The 12542-nt window shown below is 58.0% G+C and overlaps 1 protein-coding gene across 1 annotated transcript in view; it reads left to right on the top strand.

Annotated features, from left to right (window-relative positions):
- The window catches only part of CACNA2D4 (calcium voltage-gated channel auxiliary subunit alpha2delta 4), an 80052-nt gene that overhangs the window by 8132 nt on the left and 59378 nt on the right, over positions 1 to 12542 (top strand). Inside the window, exons 4-15 of the mRNA XM_065888233.1 lie at positions 563 to 622; positions 1254 to 1416; positions 1607 to 1738; positions 5826 to 5886; positions 6488 to 6638; positions 7423 to 7497; positions 7762 to 7851; positions 7927 to 8040; positions 8344 to 8422; positions 9997 to 10146; positions 11248 to 11324; positions 12088 to 12168. Of these exons, the coding sequence (XP_065744305.1) occupies positions 563 to 622; positions 1254 to 1416; positions 1607 to 1738; positions 5826 to 5886; positions 6488 to 6638; positions 7423 to 7497; positions 7762 to 7851; positions 7927 to 8040; positions 8344 to 8422; positions 9997 to 10146; positions 11248 to 11324; positions 12088 to 12168 (1233 nt within the window). The remainder of the gene's footprint in view (positions 1 to 562; positions 623 to 1253; positions 1417 to 1606; positions 1739 to 5825; positions 5887 to 6487; positions 6639 to 7422; positions 7498 to 7761; positions 7852 to 7926; positions 8041 to 8343; positions 8423 to 9996; positions 10147 to 11247; positions 11325 to 12087; positions 12169 to 12542) is intronic.

Here is a 12542-nt window from a genome sequence, read left to right as displayed (position 1 = left end):
GAGAGTTTCCATTTACCCCCCGCCTCCACAAACACAGCCCCCCCAAAACTACCCACACGCCCACCAGACGGTGTGTTTGTACAATTAACGAGCCTACACTGACACGTCACTGTCACCCAAAGTCCGCAGCCTGCGTGAGGGTTCGCTCTCGGTGGTGTACGTTCCAGGCGTTTGGACAAATGTATGACGACGTGTCTCCATCATCAGAGATCATACAGAGTAGCTTCCCTGCGCTAAGAAATCTTGCTTGCCGGCTACTCATCCATCCCTCCCCACAAACCCCTGGCAACCGCTGGCCTTTGTGCTGTGTCCCTAGCCTCACATTCCCACAATGTCATGTAGCTGGAAGGACTCAGTGTGTCACCTTTCAGACTGGCTTCCTGTCCCTGTGACATGCACCTGCCTTCGGACTACTGTGACTAGTGACGCTGTGCGCGTTCGTGCGCAGGTGCTGGTCTGAGAGTCTGTCCCCAGTTCTCGCGGGTGGGCCCTGGCAGTGGACCTTACGGGGCCTCTGGCCTCCTTCCCGCACTGACTCTCCCCTTCCCATCCCCGCCCGCAGAATCTGGTCGAGGCTGCCGAGGAGGCCGACCTGAACCACGAATTCAACGAGTCCCTGGTGGTGAGTCGTCCCCTCCCACAGCCCTGGGAGGTACGGTGCCTAATGTCCCAGCGCCCCAGGGGCTGGGGCCACCTGAGGATGGGACATGGGGTGGGAATTGCATAGGCCCGGCTCTATCTTTCAATGTGCACCGGTTTGTATGAAGCTGTAGAGGTTTGATTCTGAACCACTGTATCTGAGGAGACATTTATGGCTGGCCGGAGGCCAGGCTGCAGGCCTTCTCTTCAGAGGGAACCCCCCCCTGCAGGGACCCCCATTTTGTCCCCCAGGAGCCCTCCCCCTCCTGTAAGATCTCGGGGTACTGGCCAGGCTGCCTCCGTCTGTCCACCTCTCCCTGAATCTGTGTCCGCCTGTCAGTCTCCAACGCTGGCTGCGTCCACATACGCCAAAGTGGGGACTGAAGCCGTAATCTAGACAGTTTACACCAAAACCCAGAAGAATCAACCATCCGATCCAATGTCTGGACGGATATTTGTCCCGAATCGTGGCCCCGATCGTGGCCGGGATCCTCCGCCAGTGTGGACGTGGCGGTCAGTCTGTCCGATATCCGTCACGTGTGACGTTATCTCTCTCTCTCTCCCCTTCCCCTCCCTGGGCCCCCTGCCCTCCCGTCTTCTCGGTGTCGCCCTAGTTTAACTATTACAACTCTGTCCTCATCAATGAGAAGGACGCAGGCGGCGCCTACGTGGAGCTGGGGGCCGAGTTCGTCCTGGAGGCCAACGCACACTTCGGCAACCTGCTGGTGAACACGTCTCTAAGCAGCGTGCAGCTGCCCACCAATGTCTACAACAAAGGTGACCGCCGGGCCCCAGCCCGCAGCCCCCCCGGGGAGGGGGAAGAGGAGTGCGGGCGTGGACGGCGGTCGTGGGCGGCGGCGCTGCAGGCTGTGGGCACACGGGTGTGTGTGCGTGTGTGCACGCGTGTTCCGCGGGGGAAGACTGATCTCGTTTGCCCTGCACTTCCTCCTATAACCTTACGCTTCAGACCCGGACATTTTGAATGGAATCTACCTGTCCGAAGCCTTGAACCCTGTCTTTGTGGAGAACTTCCAGAGAGACCCGACGCTGACCTGGCAGTACTTCGGCAGCTCTACAGGGTTCTTCCGCATCTACCCAGGTGAGGCCGCTGGGAGGCATCTCCACGGTCCTCGGGACTCCGTCTCTGGGAACAAGGCGACGGAGGCTCTGGAGATGGACCCTGGTCCCAAAGCGCCTCCGGCCCCACCTCCGTCCCCTTCACAACCTGATAAGCACACTTTCAAGCTGATGAAGGGACGAACAAATGACGCCTCAGTAAGCAGCCAATAAGTGCCCACCTGGACTCTTGTCCTGTGAGAAGCACATGGGAGGCGGAGAGGAGGGCGAAGCAATTCCCATCTGCACTGGAGAAGTGGGGCAGAGGCACTCATTCAGCAGCAGGGAAGGAAGTGTCACAGGCTAGTGACCAACCCAGCAGGCAGCGGGGAAGCCCTCTTGTCTACCAACGAACAGAAAACAGAAGCCCCTTCCGCGGGGCCTCCAAGAGCGCTGCCTTCTTTTATTTCTCATTTAAAACAATTCACCACCACACCTCATGCCCACTCTTCTTGTTTTAGCCCCCTGTCCAGAAAGCCTTAATATTGCCCGGTTTTCTGAGATAGGAACCGGAAGGTGTGACTGGCCAGGGTTCTGGACCTCCTCAATCAATAGAAATTGACAAGAGGCCAGACAAGAAATTCAGGCAAAGCTTTACTGGGGCCCCTGCTGCGGTAGAGTGAGAACAACAGGTTCCCTTGCTCACTCCCTGGGGGGTGTAGGGGCGAGGCGAGCTGGTTCCTTATATGGGGTGAGGGTAGGGGTGTGTCCAGGGGTCGGGCTGGACGGGGCGGCTTAGCTGTTTTGCCCACCCCTTTCTGGTGTTGAGAGCAGGGGGCATGCCCCAGTACCCTGCTTTTGCTCCCGGCCCTTCAGAAGTGGCAGTTGGGTTTTTTTGGTCTTTTTGTATCGTGTTGTCCATAATTTGCCCCAGCTCTGCAGGCACGCAGGTATTTTTAGTCCCTCATAGTTTCTTTGTATGGAAACTGGAGGAGACTGTCCAGGTGCAAGCACCGCAGTGGGTCCCAGGTGCCAGGTCCCAGCCTGTCTCAAAGGGTCCTGAGGACAGCCATGTGTGTCCCCTGGGCCTCTCTTAGGAGCAGTACAAAGTGACCTCAGGGCTCGCCGGTTCCCCTCAGTGGTACCTCTTGTCTCTGCCCAAATCCACAACAAGCCATTTGGTTCTTTTCCTGTTCTCTGGAGTCTTGATGAACAAGTTCATCCCTCTTCCATGGAACAGCCCTTCAGATGCTTGAAGACAACTGCCATGTCCCTCAAGCCTTCCCCAGGGTGGAAATCCCGCCACATCGGGGCTTCCAGAGCCGTCAACTTGTGTGCAAGCACAAAACTTGCCCATTTGTAAACCAGGTTGTCGCTGTTGCTGCTGAGTTGCAGGAGTTCTCTATACATTCCGGATATTTCCTCCCATTCTGTGGGCGGCCTTTGCACTCTGTCGACTGTGTCCTCTGATACACGGAAGTTGTTGCCTGTGCTTTCTGGTGTCAGGGTAGTGTTTTAGTTATTGTCTGCTTCTAAACATTTTTGTATTCCCCTGTGATTTCTTCTTTGATCTCTCAGTTATTTAACCGTGTGCTTTTTAAATTTCCAAATACATAGGGATTTGATATTTATCTTTTTAGTATAAATTCCTAGTTCAGTTGCTTTGCAGTCAGAGGACACAGTGTACGTGGTAGTGATTACATGAAACTAGCTGGGATTTAGTTTAATAGCCTAGTATGTCATCAAGTTGTGTAAATATTCCACGTGTGCTTGAGCGGCATATGTGTGCTTTAATCGTTGGATGAAAACTTCTGCTACGTCATTAGATCAGGCTTGTCAATTGTATTGTTTAGATTTTCTGTGTCTTTGCTGGTGTTGTGTCTGCTTGACTCTTGTTGGCCCTTATGATACCTTTTAAGCCTGTTTTGTCGGTATTCATAGAGTATGAATGTTCTCAGTATGTTCTCAGTTGGTATTTGCCAGACATATATTTTTTTCCCATCCTTTTACTTCCAATCTTCTATGTCATTTTGTTTTAGCCATATCTCTTGAAAATAGCTTATAGCTTTTTAATTTTTATGCGAACTGACAACCTCTTTTACCATTTCGCAAGTTAAGCACATTTCCATGTATTATGTTGATATATTTGGACATGCTATTATCTTATTTTTTAAATTTCTACTCGTCCCTCTAGTTTTATGTTTCCTTTCTTCGTCTTTTTTAATGATTTATGTTTTTCGATAAAACTCCCCTACTCCTTCCTTCTCTTTTTTCTGTCAGTTTGGAGCTTATTCTTTTAGTAATTCTTTTAGTAATTAGCCCTGTTCCCATTCTTTTAGTAATTAGCCCTGCTATGTTATCAAGCTTTTTTTTTGTGTGTGGTACGCGGGCCTCTCACCGTTGTGGCCTCTCCCGTTGCGGAGCACAGGCTCCGGATGCGCAGGCTCAGCGGCCACGGCTCACGGGCCCAGCCGCTCCGCGGCACGTGGGATCTTCCCGGACCGGGGCACGAACCCGTGTCCCCTGCATCGGCAGGCGGACTCTCAACCACTGTGCCACCAGGGAAGCCCTCAAGCATTTTTATGCGATATGACAATTAAAATAATATTTTCACCCTCCTTGCAGTCAAAAAAGGACTTTAGAACTCTCCCCCTTGCACCTCCGCCTCCCCACCCTGACTTATTTTCATCTAATGTTTCCCTGTTTTTATCCCTGCAAATTAGATACTCTCACTGTTGCTATTTGATACAAATATCCCTTGTTTGAGTTCCCAGGCACTCTCTCTAGGTTCTGGGAAAGCAAGACCACAGCAATGAACGTCACTCCCACAAGACTCCTAGGCGAGCAAAGCTTTTTTATCGAAAAGAGAGCTGGTGCACCAGAAGGAGGGAAAGGGCGCCAGCTCCCTGAGGACGTCTAGGGAAGGGGCTTAAAGGCCGCATCGGGGAGGGTGCGGAGCCCCATCAGTCTGTGCTCAGTTCTCGGATTGGTTGGCATCCGAGTGAGGTTTTGAGCCTCATCCACCTGGTTTCAGCCAGTCTGGGGCCCACGTGCCCGCGGTCAGCAGTTTTCGTCGGTGGTGTCTGCTTCCTGCAGAAACAGCTTAGGAACGTGTGCAGGCCTTTCTCTGTGTCTCTCAGGGAACTGGGAGTTCGGTGACTCTGCTAGGTGGGGGATGATCGCCCGCGCTGTCCTTTGGAAACCACGCACTTACATCAGTGGAGCAGAGACAGAGCTCATCTCTTACTCCTGTGGGCCTCCGTTCACCGAGCGCTTTGCTTCACGGGGCCTGTGGAGCCCTCTTGCTGGAGGCCACCCCTCGGTCCTTTTCCACAATGGCCACACACTTGCCTCCCTGTCTCAGCAGCGCCCGTCATCCTGGGAGGACGCATCTCACGGTTCTTGCCTCGCTGCCTCTCACCCACAGGGGCCTGTTTCTAACGCACGTGGTGACCTTGGCTTGTGGGGCCCGACTTGGGAAAGCTTCCCTTGAGAGGGTTGACCTCTGTTTCTGCTCGGGGTTGAGGGCACCCCACCCGGGACCACCAAAGCCCTCTTCTAAGGTTTTGGTTCAGAGCCAAGAACTTCCACCTCAGCCGCCCCTCTCCGTTGCTGTACCGGGAATCCGTGTCAGACCTGTCAGGCACTGGGAAGGCCTGACCTTGAGGAGCTTAGTCTTGTAGCCAGATCACCTCCCCCCGCAGCTAACAGGAAGGGCGCAAACACCAACAGCTGATCCTGCCTGGAGGCAGGTGGGCTGCAGCTCAGAGCCCCGGCTCTCGCCTGCTCTGCGCACACTCTGCTGGATGGCAACGACGCTAAATAAAAGTCACACCCCTGGGCCTCCCCGTCTAGTTTGATGGGAAGTTTAGCCCCACGGATGAGTCCCAGGAACCACATGGCTGGGTGGGGGGGCGGGGTCCTACCTATGAAATTAACCCAACTCTGGATCGGGGCCGCTGGGAGGTGAGTGTCCCTCCAAGAGCCGGCCTCCCTCCTTGCGGCAGCCTCAGTTCACAGGGGCTGACCTACTGCCCTGGGGGTCCTGGCCGTGCCGGGTGTCAGCACCCAGGCAGAAGCTCTGGAGCAGCCTCTCGAGCCAGCGAAGAAGCCAGACTTTCCTTCCCCAGGCATCAAATGGACGCCTGATGAGAACGGGGTCATCGCCTTCGACTGCCGGAACCGCGGCTGGTAAGCGTCCCCGGGGCGAGGCCTCAGGGGCCAGCATCCTTCTGTAGCCTCGGGTGTTGCTTCGTTCTCCTGCCCTGAGCCCACCCCCGCAGGGCCGCAGGTAGAACTAATCCAACACAGGAGAAGAAGAGTGTCCTTCTGCATCCCTCTCCCCCCACCCCGTCCCCCTACAGCTGCTCTGCTCCAGCCCTGACCGCATGTGTCTTCCCTGCCCCATACCTCCTCCCAGGGCTCTGAGCTGTCTTCGCACCAACCCTCAGCCAGGCTCTCCCCTCCTTCCTCACCCCTCCTCTGGCAGATCTGTAACTCAGTCTGAGGGGGCATCCAGCTCTCTCCCTTCCCACTGCCAGCACCCCGGGACCAGGGCTGGCCTGAAACAAAGAGGACAAGGGTCACCATGAGCACTTGACCATTCGATGGGCACAGTCCCAGCCACGGCACCCGAAATGGCTCCAGAACTGAGTGGTTCCGGACCTGAGAAACCCTGGGCGTCGACCTGAACTTTGAGCCAGAGTCTGAATGGAAACCAGGGAGACCCGGTCGGCGGCGGTTCTGGCTCTGGCTCTCCCACCGTCGGCCTGTCCCTTCCTTTCTGCTAAAGGTACATACAAGCTGCCACGTCCCCGAAGGACATCGTGATCGTGATGGACACGAGCGGCAGCATGAAGGGGCTGCGGATGGCCATCGCCAAGCACACGGTCTCCACCATCTTGGACACGCTGGGGGAAAACGACTTCGTGAACATCATCTCGGTAAACTCGCCTTCCCGTTCCAGAAAACCCATCCTCTGCCTGCACCGGAATGACCTGTACTTACGGCCACCCGATGGTTCGTGCTGTGAAGGACCCTATCCCCTGAAGCTGGGGCTCCCCACCCAAGATAGGCTTCCAGGCGTCCACAGTTTCTGAAATTACGTGGGAAACGCATATGTCCGTTTCTCGGAGTTGGTAGATTTACTCAGGTTCTCAGATGAGGCTGGGGTCCAGTCCAGATGAAGGGGTATCCGGTATCCGAGTAGATCCCTAACTCAGCCCCGCCCATGTGCCCTTGCCTGGCGCCACCGAGGGAGAAGGCTCCTGCATCTGCAGGATGGGTGATCCCAGGGTCCTACTTCCGTCCTCCCCAAATCCAGGCAGGTCGGGAAGAGGGGCCAGCAGCCCCTGGTCCTGCTATCACAGCGACTCTCCTGAGGGTCGCTCCACCTGCCCCCAAAAGGTGATGAAGTGGAGGGACAAACAGAAGAAAACGGGAGAGGAGAGTTAGGTAACTCCTGGTCTCCGTGAGCCCCAGGGATGGACGGCACCCAGCTGGCCTCCTGGGAAGATGCCAAGGGCCAGGATTTGAGGGAGAACGCTTAGAGTTAAGGCCCTACTGTTCCTCCCCTCTACTCAGAGAAAATTGCCAAAAACCTGGTGTCCCCCAAGGTCATATTACACAGGGGCCCGGGTGACCCCACCCCTGGCCCGCCGTGAGTTGCAAGCTTAGCCACTGGGCCCTGACTTTCCCAACTGATCTTGTGTGTTCTGCCCTCTGCAGTACAATGACTACATCCACTACATCGAGCCTTGTTTTAAAGGGATCCTGGTCCAGGCTGATCGGGACAACAGAGAGGTGAGTGTACCTGGCGCTGGTCCAGCATCTCCATCCAGGGGTGAGGGTGGCCTTGCACCCGGCCACTCACACCCTCTCGGCTTATCCTGGGGACATCTGACTAACATCTGCTGCAGGGGTCCAGCCATGAAAGTAGGGGGCGGGTCCCGCAATCTTGTTCTTCTGGGCAAATAGCTCTGCGCAGCCTCTGAAAGTACGACCAAAGGGGAAGGTTCCCTGGTCCACTGACCGGCTGACCCTCCCCCATCCTCTTCCCCGGGACAGCACTTCAAACAGCTGGTGGACAAGCTGATGGTCAAAGGTGTGGGGGTCGTGGGCCAAGCCCTCAGTGAGGCCTTCCAGATCCTGCAGCAGGTACGGCAGCTGGCGGAGCAGGGGCGCTGGGGCGGTGAGGGGGGATGGGGAGTCATGGCCACATCCTCCACGCAGTTCCAAGAGGCCGGGCAAGGAAGCCTATGCAACCAGGCCATCATGCTGATCACCGATGGGGCCGTGGAGGACCACAGGCCAGTGCTGGAGAAATACAACTGGCCGCACCGCAAGGTTCCTCCCTGGGCCGGGGGCCGGGGGCTGGGGGAGCGCCTCCTTCTGCCGTGTCCACACGCCCCACCCCGTGAGCCCCGGGCCCCGAGCGAGGGCACGGTAGAGACGGAAGACTGCCGGCCGTGAGCCCCACCGGACAAGCCTCACACCGGGCAGGCGTCCCCGCGAGCCTGGGCCCCGGGCCCTTCCTGATGCAAAGGGGTGAAAGTGCGGAATCCAGAGACGCAGCCCCAGATTCAGACACAGACACGGTCAGGCCCCTCGCGGCCGGCTCTGCTGAGTCCGCCATGTCTCATCCACCAGGTCCGGCTCTTCACTTACCTGATCGGGAAGGAAGTAAGTTTTGCTGACCGCTTGAAGTGGATCGCGTGCAATAACAAAGGTGGGTGACGCCACGTGAGGCAGGGCGTCCGGCGGCCTCACCTGAGCGCAGGTGGGAGAGCATCCCCGGACCCCGCAGGTGCTGAGCCGGGCCTCCCACAAAGGGACCCAGAGCAAAGGTGACAGCATCCGCCCCCTTCCTGCTGAGACAAAGCAAGACCCATGTCGATAGCTCCCTGCGAGGCTCTCACCCCCGTGACGCCTCCCGCAGCGCGCCTGGAGGTGGTGACTCCAGTTCTGCTGTCTCTTCAAATAAGCCTTATCCAGACTGCCACACGGAAAACCATGTAGACATGGGCCCGACCTTTCAATGTCAGTCGTCTCTGATGTCCAGCCTCCGTTCCTGCTGCTGCAGATGAAGCCCGTGTGCTCTGTTTCTGCTCCAGACAAAAGGCAGAGGCCGTCATTTTCTTTAGATTAAGGTTTTGTGTGTGGCAGCCCTCATCTGTCTCTGGCCAGAACCCAGGACACGGGCCTCGAGGTGCCGACTCGGGTTCCTCAATCCCAGCAGGACGTCTGAGAACCTGCTGTGGGTGGCTGACTCTCCCGGCCCTAGGGGGTCGACGTGGTCAGGAAGGCCCGGTCCAGTCAGGGAGGCGCACACATGAGCATCCGGGACGGGACCATTTGCATCGCGCTGAGGGGCAGAGGGGCACAGGCTGCCCAGGGGGCTGGGTGAGGGGAGAGCCCTCCCGCATTTGGGGGGTCCGGGCGGGCCTCCTGAAGGACAGGGTTCTAAGGTGAGACAGAAAGAAGTGGTAGGAGTGAGTCAGATGCAGAGAGCGGGGAAGGGTGTTCTGGACTGAGAGAAGAGCATGGTCAAAGGGTCCGAGACAAGAGGCACCCTGGGAATGAAAGCTGTCCCACTCCCCAGAGCTGGCGACAGTGTTCTGTGGGAGGTGACGAGCGGTCACGTGATAAATCGTCACAGCCTTGTAAAGCATTTGCTCTTTTTTTTTTTTTTTTTTGCGGTACGCGGGCCTCTCACTGCTGTGGCCTCTCCCGTTGCGGAGCACAGGCTCCAGACGCGCCGGCTCAACGGCCATGGCTCACGGGCACAGCTGCTCCGCGGCATGTGGGATCTTCCCGGACCGGGGCACGAACCTGCGTCCCCTGAGTCGGCAGGCGGACTCTCATCCACTGCGCCACCAGGGAAGCCCGGCATTTGCTCTTTTAAATACCGCCTCAGCTGCGGCCCCCTCCCCGTAACTGAGGGACGACAGCAGTCAGGGAAAGGAGGAGGTGGGGCTCTCAGAAAACAGACCCGGGACAGAGCTGCCTGCAGGCACCCCTGAGGACAGCCCTGCGGGGAGTGAGGGGTGGCCTCGCGCCCTGGGTTGAGGCCCTGCTGCTCCGGCAGGGGGAGCCTCAAGGTTCTGCCAAGTCCAGCCAGAGCCAGGCCTTCGTGTCCCCGCAGCACCACTGGCCTCCGGCTGCCCCGGGAGAGGGCAGCCTTGGGAAAAGTGGCGCCTAGTGGCCCAGGGCAGCTCCCAGCCAGGGGCCCGGCCAAGAGCCGTCGCGGCTGGGGGTGCGCAGGCCCTGCATCCACAGCCATACGCCCCCTCCCCTCCACAGGCTACTACACGCAGATCTCCACTCTGGCGGATGCCCAGGAGAACGTGATGGAATACCTGCATGTGCTCAGCCGGCCCATGGTCATCAACCACGACCATGACATCACCTGGACGGAAGCCTACATGGACAGCAAGGTGGGGCCCCCAGGGAGTGAGAGGTGACTCCTGGGTTGGGAGTCGGGTGGGCAGAGCACGTCCTGGAGAGACACTGGGGGAGAGACACCTTGGCCCGGGAGCCCCGGGAGCAGACCACCCCCCAGGGCCGCACACCCGTGGACAGAGCCGTCGGCTGCAGACTCAGCCCTCCCTTTTCCCATCATCCTCACCTGCTCTGGGAAGAAAGGGGACCAACAGTGATTCAGGACACTACGGCTTAACCAGCGGCCTCCCTCAGGGCCCAAGTTTCCAACAAGACCTCCTGTAGTTCTCCCCCATGCAGTACCAGACACTGAAGGTAGACAGTCAGATGAGATGTCGGGGAAGGGGACCTTCCTGGCACGCCTCAAACCCAACACAGATGCAGACCCCTGCTCCAGCAGCGTCATAGCAGGCTGGGATTAAGAGACATCTGGAAATAGTGCCTTCGATAGGAGAGAAGTGTATGTCCCCCTCACGTAAAAGGGGACACGTAAAAGGGGACACGTAAAAGGGGACACGTAAAAGGTGGATGACGAGCCCCCTGGCCCCTTCCCGCTGCCCCCTGCCCCCTGCCATCCCTGGGGTCCACGTAGTCCAGGTGGCTAGTGGGGCTCAGGACGACTGCGGACAAATTCTAGGCTTCAGGTGGAGGAAGGGAGCGGGGCACACCCCACCTTTAAGAGAAATGTCCAGGGACTCTTACCTCACACTTAATCTGGCATCTCAGTGACCAGAACTTGTCCCCTGTTGACTCCTCGGCCTGTCCTCTTGCTGTCTGAGCCTTTGTTTCTGGGCTCATGCACAGATGGGCTGGTCCCATGGGTGCACCCTCATCCTTGGCATGGCCGAGACCAGAGGCCTGGCTGAGCCTGGGTGTGCTCAGGGGCTGGGCCGTATACTCGGGGCTCTGGGGCTTCATTCGCTAAGTGACGTCAGCCCGCTCCCCTGTCCGGCCTTCCCCGCTCCAGCCTTTCCCCCAGCTGTCTTCATGCAGAGAAGGGAAGCCTCCTTGGGGATTTCTTCCTCCCGTTGGAAGGTGCCCCTGAGTTGTGGTTGAAGTGGCGGCTGGGGTCCCCAGTCTGTGGACACTGCCCTTCGCTCGTCCCCCTGACAGCTCTCTACCCGCAGGCGCAGAGCATGGCGCTGCTGACCACCGTGGCCATGCCTGTCTTCAGCAAGAAGAACGAGACAGTAAGTGTCTGCTCACGAGCGGCTGCCCGGCTTAGAGCTCCAGCCGCTGCCTGGCGTCTTTAGACCTGTGGCTCTTGATGTGGCATCAGAGCCGCCTTGGGAGGGTTTACGGTCAGGTTCCAGGCCCTGTGCCCAAGTAGCCACGTCAGAATCTCTGGGTCGGGAGGGGATGGGGCAGGGTCCACACTTCCCGAAGCTGCCCCGTGATTCTGTTCATCCAGCCTGGCGCTGACCCACTGCTCTGGACTTGGGACCCTGGCTTGGGGATCAGGGCCAGAGGGGTCACCTGCCAGGCTTCCGGCAAAAGCACACGGAACCTGCTAGTGTGGGCAGGCCCTGGCTTGTTCGTAAAGGCTCTGGTGGGGGAGTGTGAGAGCCATCCATCCTCTACCTGGCCAGGGAATATTTCCTCACGGGCCCTGGGTGTTTCAGGGCCCCCCTAGATGAGGGGCCCTCGGATCCCAGTACTTCAGCCTCTCCTGTGAAAGTTCATATTTCATTCAACTTTGTGTTTCATTTAAATATTACAACTTAAATATTAATACTGGACATTAATCTTCCCAGCGGCTGAGATTACTCCTGGGGCCTCTTCTAGTAGGTTCTAGATTTTCATTCCAGGGAGCTCTGCCTAAAATCTAACTGCAGAGCAAAGACCACCTTAGGTCCAGTGGCTTCCTCTTCCGGGCTCTGGAAAGGCCGTGGGTTCAGTTTGGCCTCATGCATGGGAAGCCTGGTCCCCCCTGAAGCTGACATTTCCTTCCAGCGATCCCACGGCATCCTCCTGGGTGTGGTGGGCTCTGACGTGGCCCTGAGAGAGCTGATGAAGCTGGCGCCCCAGTACAAGGTGAGCCCGGATCAGGCCCCGAGGTTGGGTCACAGGCCCCCCAGGAGCCACCCCACCAGGCTCTGGAGGCTCCCTGCAGGCAATGCAGCCAAGCCCACAGCTGGCATGGGGCCTGAGGCCACCCCTCAGCCCCGCCCCGATGTCACACCCCCAGACACCCTATTCCCCCTCCCCAGATACCCCACCCCCTGGGCATCCCCCCATCCTGCCCCCCACATCCCACCCCCAGACATCCCGCCCTTAGAGACGTTTGGGCACAGAGCAGGGGAACCGAAACTTGGGCCCCTGGGACGCTTGGTCACAGCAGCTGCGACGCGCTCTGTGGCCTTTGGCACCTCTGTCCCGTCCTGGTCTGCCTGCCCACCATGCATCCC

Source organism: Phocoena phocoena, chromosome 11 (genome assembly GCF_963924675.1).
Source record: "Phocoena phocoena chromosome 11, mPhoPho1.1, whole genome shotgun sequence".
Taxonomy (NCBI): Eukaryota; Metazoa; Chordata; class Mammalia; order Artiodactyla; family Phocoenidae; genus Phocoena; species Phocoena phocoena.
The sequence above is the reverse complement of the archived record's forward strand: the minus strand, read 5'-3'. Positions and strand labels throughout refer to the sequence as shown.